The sequence below is a fragment of the Triturus cristatus genome, chromosome 10 (assembly GCF_964204655.1).
Source record: "Triturus cristatus chromosome 10, aTriCri1.1, whole genome shotgun sequence".
Lineage (NCBI taxonomy): Eukaryota > Metazoa > Chordata > Amphibia > Caudata > Salamandridae > Triturus > Triturus cristatus.
Window position 1 is genome coordinate 405,828,289 of NC_140593.1, and position 14,789 is coordinate 405,843,077.

At 41.7% G+C, this 14,789-nt stretch overlaps 1 protein-coding gene across 5 annotated transcripts in view; it reads right to left on the bottom strand.

Moving 5' to 3' along the window:
* The window catches only part of ARHGAP21 (Rho GTPase activating protein 21), a 442,217-nt gene that overhangs the window by 113,466 nt on the left and 313,962 nt on the right, over window positions 1-14,789 (bottom strand). For all 5 annotated transcript variants that reach the window (XM_085631689.1, XM_085631687.1, XM_085631691.1 and 2 more), the window contains one exon: window positions 9,866-10,024. In XM_085631689.1, the coding sequence (XP_085487815.1) occupies window positions 9,866-10,024 (159 nt within the window). The remainder of the gene's footprint in view (window positions 1-9,865; window positions 10,025-14,789) is intronic.

Sequence of the window (14,789 nt, forward strand, 5' to 3'; positions counted from 1 at the left end):
GCAAGAGTCTAGGCTTATGTTTAGATCTCCGCCCCAAATCGCCACAGAGGGAGGAAAGGAGGAAATGCGCCTTCAAACATCATTAAAAAAGGCAGGGTCATCAATGTTTGGTCCATACGTGTTCACAAACAGAACCATTGTTTCACCTAATTTGCAAAGCACCAACAGCACCTTCCCTGATCATCTATTTCAGACTTAGTTAATGTGAATGGAATGCCTTTCTTTACCAAGATCATGACCGCTCGAGAATAAGAAGAGAACAATCCTGCCACACGGACTCCAGCCCATCTAGCCCCTACATTCACTTCCATTCGTTTGGTAAGATGCGTCTTTTGCAGAAACACGACCTGCACATCCAGTCCATCAAGAAAGGCTAGTACATTACGGATTTTCCTGGGGTTGTTTAACCCTCTCACATTCCAGGTGACTAATTTTACAGTACCACCCATATCTGCTTATCACAATACACTTGCAAGATTACATTACTCAAGCTACCATCGCCAAGGTTAACCATGAAAGAGTACACTGCATCTATATTAAACCATGCCTGCCAACTCCCATCCCTTTTCCCCCGCCCCTTACCCACTTCAGCACCCCCAACTTGCTAGAGACATCCCGATCTAACACACCCCCCCCACCCCAAACACCCACTAATCCAAACAATTAGACGGGGTACACCCATTGGGAGGGCACAAGAGTACAGATCAATCTCCCATCTGTGTGGGGAGGTGGCAGAACTCATCCATAATAGTGACATTGCCTGTCGGATAACATTTAAAATTCCAAAGACACATCTAACTCGGTGCCACACAGAACCCCCAGGTACCTATCTATCCATAGATCAGGGCAAGGGTCCTTCCATGCGGCATCTGTTCCACGGCTATCTTAATGTGTCCATGTGTGCCCCCTCCCTGTCACCATTGACCATACAAAAAATAAAACAGCAATTAGTCCCCAGCTCTGAACTTCCAGCTTACACAGATAAGTGGAGCTTTATTGTTCATCCTCTTCCGGGTTTGTTGCGGATTCTCTACATCGTTTTTTCAAATGTTTCACATGATCCATAGCAGATTTTGGGGATTAAAGATCTTAGCTGTCCCTTCCGAGCTAATCCTCAGGCGTGCGGGGTTAAGCTTAGCGTATGGTATATCCTTTACCTGCAGTAACTTTTTAGCCGGCATGAACTTCCTCCTAGCCATCTGAACTGCAGCAGTGAAGTCTGGAAAGAACACCAGTGTACACCCTGGTATGTGATGGAGCCTTGGTCACGAGCCAAACGGAAGACTGTGTCACGATCCCTATAATTTAACAACCTTGCGATGATCGAGCACAGCGAGGCACCAGGGACAGGGCGCGCTGCCAGCGAACGGTGGGCTCTCTCAACTATCAGCATAGGGGACAGATTATCAGCGCCAACATTTCTCTGAGCATCCTTTCTATGTACACCTCCTATTTCCCAACGTTGGTTGACTCTGGCAGCCCAATAATCCTTAGGTTGTTCCTCCTGGACCACGCTTCCAGGTCCGAGTTTTTTGCCTGGATGACCGCAAGGACTTTTTCCATGTTCATGGTCTTTTCAGTGTCATTTTGTAGGTTGTCCTCCGCCATGGATACCCGCTGTTCCACCTCGCCCAGTCTGTTTTATCGAGTTTCGCAACCATGTTGTCCATGCGAATGTTGAGTGCGTTGATTTTCCTATCTATCGACTTCAAACTATGTTGCACCGCCACCAGAGTCGATTCTAGTGTCGGGCAGTGTCTGACGAGGTCTCTGCCTCCGAGTCGGAGGTCTGTTTTTGCTGCTACCTTCCCGTCTTGTGCATATGAAATGTGAGGCGGGTCTGTGTCTTATCAGGTTTGCTAATTTTACTCAGAACTCTGGTGTTCTGTCGCCACTCACCTCTTATCTTGCCTACACACCATACTTCTGCTATGCAACTGTTCACGTGCCCCGCAACAGTTTGCACAGCGTGTAGTTCGCGCAGCTTGTAGATACTTGTGGCACCCCCACACCAGGCTGTTATTCCACACTCACAATCCAATTGGATACTTCACGCTTCTGCATGACCCACAGCGTTGCCTCAATCCACCACACTATCGGCGTCCGGCAGGGAACAGTAAAATCTTTCAGCCCGCGCTTCGGCCCACAGCAGGCTAACTCACTCCAACCTCAGCAATCTGCTGTTTATCTGAACAGGCCAGCGTGTAAAAGCTCACCTTCTGACGCCACTATTCAAGCCCTCTCTCCCCGCTGGCCCCCGCAGGGTTCAGAAAACCAGAGAATAGAGGCCTTTCTGCCTCGGGTGCCACTTCAGGATATCAGCGGGAGGAGAATGCGGTCACTGCGCAGGCTGCAAACCCAGTCCAGCTGATGCAGGAGGCCCCTCGCTTCCAATCAATACTTCAGCACAGGCAATACCAGCCCCGGGATCTGCTCGCTGCAATCGCCACTATTCTGCCACTCTCTGTGACCGCCGAGGAGAATCAGGTAAGTCCCAGCCTCTCGAGCCCCACTCACCGTGGGTCAGGCTTTCCGGCAAGCGCCTGCCACACTGCCTAGCACGGCCCTGGACCAGTGGTCGTCTCGCGGCCCATCAGCACTCAGGCTGCGGCGGCTCCACCGTCACCACAAGTCGTCGCAGCGAACGCGGCCTCCACTCCACCCAGCAGCTAGGTCATTCAGGCACCAGGATCACACCTCCTTATCCAGCGGTACCACAAATCCAATGATCAGCGAAGGTGAGCGTCGCCCTCAGCAGCAGGCTCCGTCCGCCATGCTGCTTTCGTGGCTGCCTCCCTCACCGCCAAGTTACTTGCTGCCACTTCTGCCACACGATCCCCAGACCATTTCAAATCTTCCCTGGGGTGTCGTCAGCCCCGCTCCTTACCAGATGTGTAAATCTGTCAGGTCTTAATGCCGGATAGTGTAAAGATTATAGAGCTGCCGGAGGAACTGCACTAAAGCGCAGCCATCTTGCTGTGCGTCCTCCCGGATTTATTTCAACCTAATCATATTCTTGAAGTTGGTCAAATAAATGATCTAATAACATCAGCACAACATTCATGTATAAGAAACTATGACGTAATGATGTGAACACAAATATTCTTTTTTTATTGACAATTCCATCAATAGTACATCATTAAAATCCCCAAAACATTTTTTGATTCCGCAGTACGTAAAAGAGCTTCCAAATAAGAACTACACTGACACCCCCCGCCCCCTCATGATCCTCATCTGTACGTTCATTAGCATTTCAGCATCTGAAGGAGTGCAAAGATCCTCTTAACTATATAGGTACCAGACACAAGCCCCTAAGATCTACTTTCAATTATGAATAAAGGCCTCCAGCCACCATCAGTGTGTTTTAATGTTATTAGAGAGGACAACATTTTGACATTTCGGTCTCATATGGCATCTCAGATCCACGAAACCACCCTCAGAAGTCATGACCCAGTGTTGCGAAGATATAAAGCCTATTAGTACTGCAACAAAAAATACCAACATAGAAAGAATTCAGTAATACACACTAGAACTACATCATGGTGTGCATCGCTTGCCCACAATCCATCACCAGAGTAAACAATATCAAGCTTGTGAGATAAAAATGTTACACCTATAACGAAGTGCAGTGCAATACCCAACCACTGGTGTAAAACATTTCAAAGATGAAAAAACATGTGTGACAAATAAAAATCTTTCACAACAAACGAGGTGTGACAACATGCAATCTCTAACACAGGCTATAAATGTATTTGGACATTGCACCACTAAGTAACTTGCTGCCAAATTAGGTCCACCTCTAAATAAAGGGCTCCACAGACGCCCTATCCAAGCTCAAAGTGTCAGATAAAAATGAAAAATATTCCAATTAAGGACAATGCCCCATCTCAAGATACCCAAGAGTCACACTGGAAGGTGAAAACACAAGGTATCTTACCCAAGCGTGGTTAACACACACCAGGAACTTTAATCTAAAAAAATCGAGAAAAGTTCATCAGGAACTAGTCCAAGGCATTACATACAAATAAAACCTACAATCTGCCTAAAGTCACAAGCTTACATACTTGTATCACTGACTTCACGGGTCTGACATCGCTGATCTCATAATGCATAGAAACTCCGACAGGGCAAAGGTATATTTAAAAGTACAAACCCGGTCACATGATCGCGACAGTCAAAACGAAACTCATCCTGAGCTCAGCGGCCATCTTATAGTAGGATCACAAGCTATGTGTGCAAAAAATTCTAGATTTCTCAAAACATATAAACGTTTAAGACTAGGTTGCCTTATGAGTATTTGAAAATATTGAGAGACATTCACATCAAAATACCACCATTCACAGTAGATCTCTTACGTGGGCTGTATACAGCAACGTATTTCTCAGCCAGTGAGGCGGCCATCTTAGAGGCATTATAACATGAATCCATCACAAGAGAATGTCACAATAGGTCAACCTTCAACATAAAGGTACCAGGAGAAAATCAGTGAGTAATCAATAACACACAGTTACCCAGTTAAAAAGGAGCAATCGGAATACTTATCTTCATCAAATATGTCATGGAATTATAAACCGAACACAGCACGCATATAAGAATATAAAATTACAGTGTTGCCAAATCCTGACATTCTACATGTTGATTAAAACCACTGTTCACGATGTTAGCCAACCAAATCCACCTATTTTCTTTGATCGTGAACGAGCGATACACATCATGTTTGCGCTTGGTGCTTTTCACCACTTCAAGAACAAACCGTTTCATCACAGTTGATTCATGTGATGTGTACATAATGTTCAACAAGTAGGGCATTTAACACTTTACAGCGAATGTGTGACTGGTGTTAGCCGAGAGGTTTTCTCATTTCTTGAGTTGGTTAACCAATATAAAACACAGCACAATAACATTGAATGCAATATATGACATTATTTTAACTACAATTTGAATGATGTTTTAAATTCCAAGATTATCATTCAAAACATAAGTTTTGGACTACTGACTTAGTGGTACATGCCAAACATTTTCTGTTGGACCTTGCACCATTGGCATGCGTCTCCCCTGCATTTTTTGCCTTTGCCTTCTGTGTTTTTGCTGTGTGTTGCACTTCGTTTTGTTAGTCTAGATGCTTTGGGCACTTTGCCACTGCTGTTCAGTGCCAAAGTGCAATTGTTCTCTTTGTAAATTGTTGTTATGGATTAGTGATTCCATTATTGGCATATCTGATTTACTAGACATACCCTAGTACAGTGCACTGTGTGTGCACAGGGCCTGTAAATCAAATGCTGCTTGTGGGCTGCAGCACTGATTGTGCCACACACAGAAGCAGCCTGTAAAATGTAACTCTGGTCTGCCATTGCAGAGCCTGCTTGCAGTCTGGTACTGCCATGTCGACTTGGCAAGTGCACCCACTTGCCAGGCCCTAACCTTCCCTTTTCCTACATGTCAGTTGCCCCTAAGGTAGGCCCAAGGTACCCCTGTGGGCAGGGAGCAGTGTATGTGAAATGTAAAAAGAACAATTGATGGACAGAATCGCAGAACAAGGTCATACATTCACAAGTACAGAGATCTGGGCCTAAATCCATCATTTTTTTGCTCACCATGCCATTCTAGTTTGTACCCAGCCATTTGCAAACCAGCCTTGACCCTGTGCCCAATGGGAACAGTCCATCCCAAACTGCCAGGTGAGGTCCTCCCTGGACTGGAAACCAGCATCCTAGGACCGGTTTTGGGGTTTCACTCCTCATCAGCCAGAATAGATTGACTCCAGTGGCATGGAGAGCACGGGACCCTGTCCCTTATGTCTGGGCATAAGGGACAGGGTCAAGATTGATTTGCATATGGCTGGGTCCAAACTGGTGTGGTGTGGTGAGCAAAAGAATGATGGATTAAATCCAGATCCTTGTGACTGGGGGTGAATGTTTGCATTGTCCAGCATTTCGTCCATCAATTGTTTATTTTGCATATGTGAAAGGTAGGACATGCCCTGATGTGTGTGGCATGTCCTGATTGTGAATTACTGCCAATTTCGTTTTTCACTATTGCTACATGTTTCATATTGAAAGATGTTTACTGATAAGAAAGATATTGAAGTTAAGAATCGAGAGGCAAGTGCAGCATCTATTGCAAAGAGAAGTGCTCAAATAGCTGCTGGGGTATCCTGCAGTGCGAGTTACTGTTTTTGCGGAACTCATGTGAACTTTTTGTGCAAGCATAAGCTGAGAACAGAACATGTATATGTACAGACATTGGAATTCTCTGAAACTATAAAAAGGTGATGTGAAAGTTGGGGTGATGAAAGGTTGTTTGTAGTACGAGGCCGTATTGAATATTTTCTTTCGGATCTTCATGCTGCAGATTGTGTTTAACACCAATCTGGCAGTGTAAACTTTTGAAGCGGAAGAAACATCCCCAAAGAATATTGAAATGTTTGAACAGCAATCAAAGAAGTTGGAGTAGGGCATCCAAGTAATGAAGAACAACATGAAGCTTTTCTGAAGACGTGTAGTTATCTAGACTAGAATGATGAAGGACAAATGTGCATTGCAGACCTAATATCCAAAATGGAATAATATCTACAAGGAAGTTACATCCAAGCATACAACTGTAGGCACATGAAAAGGAAGCTTGTAGATTATTATGGAGATGGTATTATTGTGTCGGAAGTGGAAAAGCTGACATGTCAACTCTTTGGGAAACAACTAATAACATTCTTTGAATTTATCATTCCAAGTCAAAGGATTGAACTGCAGAAGATCTATATAACCGAACCCTCGGCAAAACTAATCAAAAGTGATGTCAAGTCATCTCACGCTTCAAGAAAAGACTTATATCCAGCTACAACTGACCTCAACGCTGAAAGAGTTTTGGATTACCTTCCCAGTAGTTTGAGATTGCTGTGTTCCAAGTTAATTGTAGGAAAAGATCTACAGTGGGTGCAATAGGGCAAAGCGTTATGCAAGCTATACGCCCAAGAGCAACATAAGTGACATGAATCTTGCAGATATCATGCATTATGAGCTTTGTGCATTGCCTCCTGCATTATTTGAATCTTGCACTATGTTAAGAAAGGTTGATAAGTCTTAATTAGCACATACAATATTAAAGAAGTCTGATGAGTTACATACTGAGGTTGCTGAAATACAATCTACTGATCAGTATGTCACAGATGGTGGCTCACCACTGCAATGCCTTCCGTGGCAAAAACATGATACATGCAAGAATATTGCGAACACCTACACTACTTTCACACTATGGAAAAACTATCATTGTGTTCAGTAGTTACGATGATTCTCCATCCATCAATTACATGACGCACAGAAGGCGACTGAATTCACAGATTAGCACAGCTGACAAATTTACAAAAGATATGAAGTTTATTGGCCAGAAAGATAAGTTCTTGTCAATGACATACAAACAGCTAACCATTTTACTCATAGCCAAGAAGTTAAGGAAACATGGGGGTACCGTGCAACATGCTGTTGGAGATGCTGATGTTGATATTGATAGTGATTCGATTTTGTCTCCCAAACATTCATTCACTACCATTATAGGGGAAGATACAGTTATGGTAATTCTATTGGATCTTGCCAAGAACAAGGGTTTCAAATTGTATTATCGTAGCAACATAAAACAAGGATCATCTATGAATCCTGTATATGATATTCTCGGTATTCAGGCCTTGCTCGGGAATGACATTTGCAAGTACCTGCTATTTCTACATCCTTATACAGGTTGTGACAGCTTCCAGAATGTTTTCTGTTGGCAAGAACAAAGCATTTGGTCAACAACTAAAGGAAAAGGAGCTCCGAGTAGTTGCAAACATTTTCTGTTCAGAAGATTCTGCTGACATTGAAAACGCTGGGAAGAAGGCCCTATTGGTGTTGTATGTGTGGAGGTAATTGGATTCCATTAACACACTTTGTCATCAAATGTTGTTAGAAAGGGTAGTAGCTGCCATATCATTTGTTACACCAGAACGATTGCCGCCTACAGAATCTGCCACAAAGTACCACAGCTTTCGCACCTCCTATCAAATTAGAGCGTGGCAATCAAACCGAAGAGAATCACAATCTGAAAGAATGGGGTTTGTATAAAAAAGATAATTCATTTTGGCCCATAATATGTGACTTGCCTCCAGCTCCGGACTGGTTATTGAATAGGATACGTTGTTCCTGCAAAACCCATTGTGCAACCATCAGATGTGCTTGCAAAAAGAATGTGATGCCCTGTTCTACTGCTTGTGAATAGTGCCAAGTCTGTGGCAGCGATAACTGTTACGAGCAAATATGAAGACAGCAGCGATAAAGAGGACTGATTTTTGTTTTGGGGGGGGGGGGGTTATCATGTTCTTGCATTTTGGGTTATGTTTTTGGGTTATATAATGCAACTGGTTCTTCATATACCATTGTTTATGTTTTCTTAAAGAACTAATTACTTGTATTATTGCTATTATGAAATATATTGTATATAAAATCATTTTTGATTTTTTTTTTTTTTAATAGACGTAAAAAAATAATAAAAAAAAAAATCGATTGAAACATCCATTTTCCCGGACAAAAGAAAAACAATCGATTCTGTCATGCCCACCATTTTGAAATGTGATTTTCGGGCTTTACCGTAATTAGATTTTGTTGGATTTTGCATATGTCAAACAGCACTTATTCCCAATTAGAAAACTACTTAAAGCACTTCTGCTGCAATTTTGCCCAGGTTTGATGGTTATTGTTCATAGTTTTACTAGACTATATGGGTGATTTCAACCTGCAGGTCAATAATTCAATGGAGACCAGTAACCACATTAAAGTGGGTTTAATCAACACACACACAATCTCTAAAGCATGCTTTGTAAACCCATGATGCAAACATTCATCTCATGAGCTGCTGCAAGCTCTAGCCTGAAATTTTAGTCATTCAGAAGCTAGTCAAAGAAAAGGCAAATTATGTGGTGTGATGAGGCACATTTTGTGCCAGTACTACTTCATTATTTTGACATTTCTACACTTCTTAACACTGTCTGCGCATTGGTTGCACCTCATTAGTACCAATTTAACACTCAAATACAGTAATAAGCAACAGAAAAGTGAGCAGTCAGACTTTGCAAATGGCCTTCCACTGCACAGCAACATGTGTTGCTGCGTTTTTATTAGCTTTTGAACACCTTCAGCTCAAAACAATTTTTTTGTCAAAATCTGCAGATTATGCAGCAGATAATGGATTATGTGGCAAATGCGGCAAATATGTAATTATGTGAAAAATGCTGCGGCCGCTGTATCGCGTAATTCTAGTGGCCCTGACCATAGTTCAAAGTGCAGGCCTAACCATCAAGAAATGCACAATGTCCCTTTGGTATAATTTGAATGAATTATCACCCTATGTATCCTTGAGCCCAACAGTTCCCTCATGTCTGATTAAAAAGTACTCTAACCCCCCTTCCTGTACCAGGAATGACATCCTATGACCGAGTGTGGAGTAAAGGGGACTGGGAGGGGGCAACTGGGCTCGATGCACACAAAAGCACAAAATTAATCCTGACCTTTGTAACGTGGAACTCCCCAAATCCCTGCCCTTTCAAAAAATATTAACAACTTTGAGGGGGCAACCAGTTTCAAACTTCTTGCCTCTACGTGAGAAAGGAGACACTAGAATGCAGCCAGTTACCTTGGTCTTTCATTATTCAGCTACAGAAAAGCAGGTTTAGAAGTTTTGATCCTTGAAGTGATTGTTGATGCGAAAATTCCACTTTTCACCATATTGAAGATTTACCTTGCTTACTTCCATCTCTCATCAATGCATGCAAAATAATAACAAAATACATACAACAAAAATATACCTTAATTTTAGCATGAGCAAAAAGTGGTTGTTACCCTACCATGGTCATGCGATAGCTGACGTCGGATCAAAGGAACTGGAGACGTAGGACTAGGAGGGACCGTTGTTATAGTAGGTGGCTGAAGAACAGACGCACAAATCACAGCTGAAGCAGGAATGTTTGCAATTTCATGATCAATACTGGGGCTGGTTGGCTCATCTAGAAGAAAGTACATTATTTTAAAGTGTCTACTTGTGGAACATATTAAATAACTGTGGAAACGTATTAACATGTCAGATCAATCACAGTAATTAAAGGTATTTTAATATAAAGACATTTTAGTAGTCACTTTGCTAGGAAACATTGTTTACATCGCATGTGATGCATCCATGCCATTACAACGCTGTTGTTACAATGACCGCGTTGTTACATCACAAACCATTGCAACGCAAGTTATTACAACGACTTGCTGTAGGGGGCAGAAGGTGTTGGATTTAAAATCCAACACCTTCTCTACTGTTGCACAGCCAGGATTTGTAATAGTAAATCACACTATTCCAACATCCAGCGCCCCCCTACAGCAAGTCGTTGTAACAACTTGCGTTGTGATGGTGTGCGATGTAACAATGCGGTCGTTGTAACAACCGCACTGTAATGGCATGCGATGTATCACATGCGTTGTAACGTGGCATATTCCACTTTGCTGGAGTCTTGGGGTGCTCATAGCTTTTTGAAAAAGGACCGACTGGTAGAAATATTTTTAAAGTGCTTATATTTCTTTAGATTTCAGCTACAAATTTTTTTTTTTTTAAAGTGACACAAACATTTTAAAAGGGATTTTGTGAGCCACTAATTGGCCTGATGCACAAACGTTCTGCAAATGCAACATAACTTGTGCAAAAAAACATTTACTTCTCTAAATTCCACATCATGATTCATAGAATCTGAATAACTGGAATAGTAGAATCAGAAAGTGCACTTACAACAGTGGAACATCGGCCAACATGGTTGATTTCAACTGTTGTAAGTTGTAGTGTGAGTGAGCGAATCAGAAAGGTTGATAGGCAAACGTCAGAACACCCACATGCTTGTACATTTGTGGGTGTACATAAACATTTTGGGGTGTACCTGGAAATGAAAACCACTCAAATTTCATTAAGATTTAGAAGATGTTTAGCTACTAGGCAATTAATGGTTTCTTTTTGGAGAAAATAATTTTAAAAAAAGTTAAATGTGCAATGGCAAATTTCGACTACACTTAGAAAGGATTATTTTCTGCTTAGTAAAACATATTTTAAAGTTCACTGAATGAAAAGTGCTTCGGGAAAACTAGGACTGCAGTACATTTCCAGTACTGCCCCCTGGCACTTTTTGGAATACCTTAAATGTCAGAAATGTACTCCATGACTAAGAAAAAAAACTATAGTAATTGTTGTATAACTCATAAATCCCAGTTAAAGGTTTATTGTATAGCTTTCATAAACTTGGAAGAAAACATTTAATTCATTAAACCTTGCATCAATCTGTAGTCGTTACTTTTAATTTACACATAAAACATTAAGAATTCCGTTTAACCCAAACTTTGAGGTCAGATTCTAGAAAGGGAGCATAAAACATTAACTGAAAATGTTGCATCAATATTGTAGTTGTATTGTCATTTGACCACAACAACCACTCAGTGTTTGATCAGACAATACAAATAGAATCTCAGCTATCTTCTCAGGAACGTTTGATAATTAACATGCCACATACCTGTTAGATCGTCAACAAAATGTATGTAGAGACCATGGCAATCAATACATGGCCAACACCTTCCAGTCTCTAAAGCCACAAGAGTAAACGTGTACCTTCTTGATGCGCTAAAGAATGTCCACACTCTTCTCGATAGTAAATCGCAACTCATTCTCCTACAAGTTCAACGGCTGGATTATCAGCGTTAAATATTCCAACTTATCCACATTTTCGAAAAGATTTTCGTAGAAACAACCGCAGGACACCCAGGGACAGCAGTGTGAATGCGTGCCTGCGACTCAGCCATTCTGACTCAAGTATACATTGGAGGTGATGTTAACTTATTTAATATTCAATGCTTCTCAAAAGCCCATTGAAATCCCCCAACTTTCACAGACAAAGGCTTATTGTTTGCTTTGTTTGGTTCCATCTGCATGCACTGCATTGTGCATTGAAATTATCACTGATCATTCTCTTCAAACGTGTCAGAGCTGGCCATCACACTGGATAACCCTTGCAGCACTGAGCGTATCAGAAATTTTTCAAGACCGCAGCCTGCTTGTTATTTGTCCGAGTGTCGCCTTCCTACAGTGGCGGATAGAAAAGCAACGGAAAAAGATTGTTTACCTGATCTGATGTGGTGACTCTACCTTTTAAGTATTTTTCTATTAAGATTTGTCTGGCTGCTAGAGCACTGTGTTAAAAGGAACCTATATTGCCCCTAAGGGAAGGAATAGAAAATAGGTGTTTTACAGGAGTTCGCCAGCTTGCTCGGGGATCTTATTACTGTGGTTAGACCACATATCCAAATACGGTAGTCTGGTACCTTATATGTCTAATGTGTAAATATGTAACGATCACTGCACCACAATTACCTAAAATGTGACATGCTTTACTTCTACATAGGATGCCAGTTGGCGATGCATCATCCCAGTATTTTCTGATCAGGCGGTTCCATACTAAGGTGAGACACCGCACTTAACCTCCGCACCATTTTCGCTTTGGTTCGCCAACTACTTAATGTCCTGCATGTTGCAGTGGTATTTTTGGATGTGAAGAAGTCCTTTGATTAACCGGATAGGGCACTTCTCTACGAGGTGCTGCACCGATTTTAAATATGAGGCTATTTTATCCAGTTATTGATATTACTTTGCACTAAATCCAATGCCAAAGGCCAAATTAACCACACTCTGTACTCACTTACAGCTCCTTTCCATGAACGCAGTGCAGCCACTGGCTTTCCCACTCCATGAGCTCCATGGAAGCGGTATCCCGTGCAGTATACGTAGGCTACTGATGTCACTACAAATCAATGGCATGCTACCTTTCATAGGACGGCCTCGGGTGGACCTTCTCAGACTGTCAGTGTACTTATCCGATTTGGCAAATATTCAGGACTAAAAATGTACTGCTGTAAATTCTAAATCTTGCATTTCAGGTCGTTCGCTGTGCTGACTGAGTTTGAGTACCACGCTTAATGTAATCCCTAATAGTATTGTGTTGAATAGCTAGAGTGTTCTGAGGATTTTTAGATCACTCACAAATAAACACAATAATAAAGCCAATATGAAAGAATTGCCCTTGCCCCTATTTCATGAAATGTCCACTCTTCCTTCTGCTGAAACTGTATGAATTCAAATAAGATGTAAATATATTATATACATGTTCAGCTGTGAAGCACTAAAAATTAAATGCTTAAAAAATATGCAATTTTGATTAATACTAAGCCCAGCACTATTATAATGTTAAGAAGAAAAATGTGAACATACAGTTTACTGTAGGTATTGTTGACTTGCAGGTTTGTTTGACAAATGTTTAAAAAATTAAATGTGTAGCTTCTAATATAACTATACAAGAAAGGGATTTAAATTAGTTGTGATGCAATGGTAGAGAAGATGACATATCCAAGTTTCATACAACAGTGGGTCAATGATAACTCTAGCAACATGTGGGTCTCCAGTTATTACCCACCTCAATTGCATGGTCTGGTAACTGGGGTATGGAGGGATTGAATTTCTAGAATGAAACGTGCATGTGAAGCTGCCCCAGAGATTCGTCTTTAACATTTACTTTAGTGTGCGGTGCACTGCTCACACTTAACCTCAACACATTTGGGAGACCCTGCCATCAGAAATGTGATCCAAGCTCTATATCTTCAACAGACCTCTGTGACACAAATGCACATACCTGTGACACTTTTTTGATATGGCACAATATTCAATGTTCCTATACCAATTAGCGCTGTTTGAGTGTTATTGGCATGGCGATAGGGTCATTAGTTTGGTAACCCTCAGCATGTATTTGAAACCCTACTTTAGTTGGTCTTATCTTTTTCTCAGTGTGTGGCCTAGAGCGTCCTTTTGTAGGATTTGTGAACATTTTGCTGAGGGTTCATTAGTTGTCACGTGCTCTCCATGTAGTACCGTTCTACATGACTAACTTCTGATTGTTGTGATCAACATGGAAATATATCAATGAAGGAACAGGTCATGTGACTTACAACCCACCTGTACTAGTGTATGGGATGAGACAAGGTGTTCTGACGTTGGCCTAGAGTGCATAATGGTGGCTTCAGGGTCCTTGCTGATATTCTCACTGATATGGTGTGAAAATTAATGAATGAGTCTTCCAAAATTGTAATGCGTAGGGTGACTTCAAGTGATTTATGTATAGATACTAGCTGTTGCGGACAAGCTATGTCTCCTTTTTCCCAAAATCCACATCCTTTGGTTGGATGGCACTGGGTGACCACCTCTCATATGGCTTGATTCAGAAAAAGAGCGGTTGTCCGATGTGCTGTGCCATTCTCTAAGCAGCGCTAGATACCTCCGATAGGATTTGATTAATAAATGTGCTAAAATCTGAAAAGTTCCTGATAATTATCTTCTTACCTTTCTTGGTATTACTTGCAGTCAATCGACTGAAAGAGTCTTGTATACTTTTACTAAACTGAGCATTGGGGGTACTGTCCAGGGCTATCGTTGAACTGGTGCTGTGGTAATGAGTGCTTTGAACTAGTTGGGAAGTGTGATACCCAGTGCTGTGATTTATGGTGCTTGGGATATATTACGTATGATGGTATGTGCTGACGAGTTCTATTTAGGAGGTTAGGTGTGGGATGAAATATAGAATAACGATGTTGAGCGGTATGCTGATCTGTTCCAAGTCGAATGGTATGGTGTGTTAAGTGTGTTTTGGTGCCTTGTGTGATTAGGTGTATTGTAATGCTCTGATCGATGATACAGCATGGTAT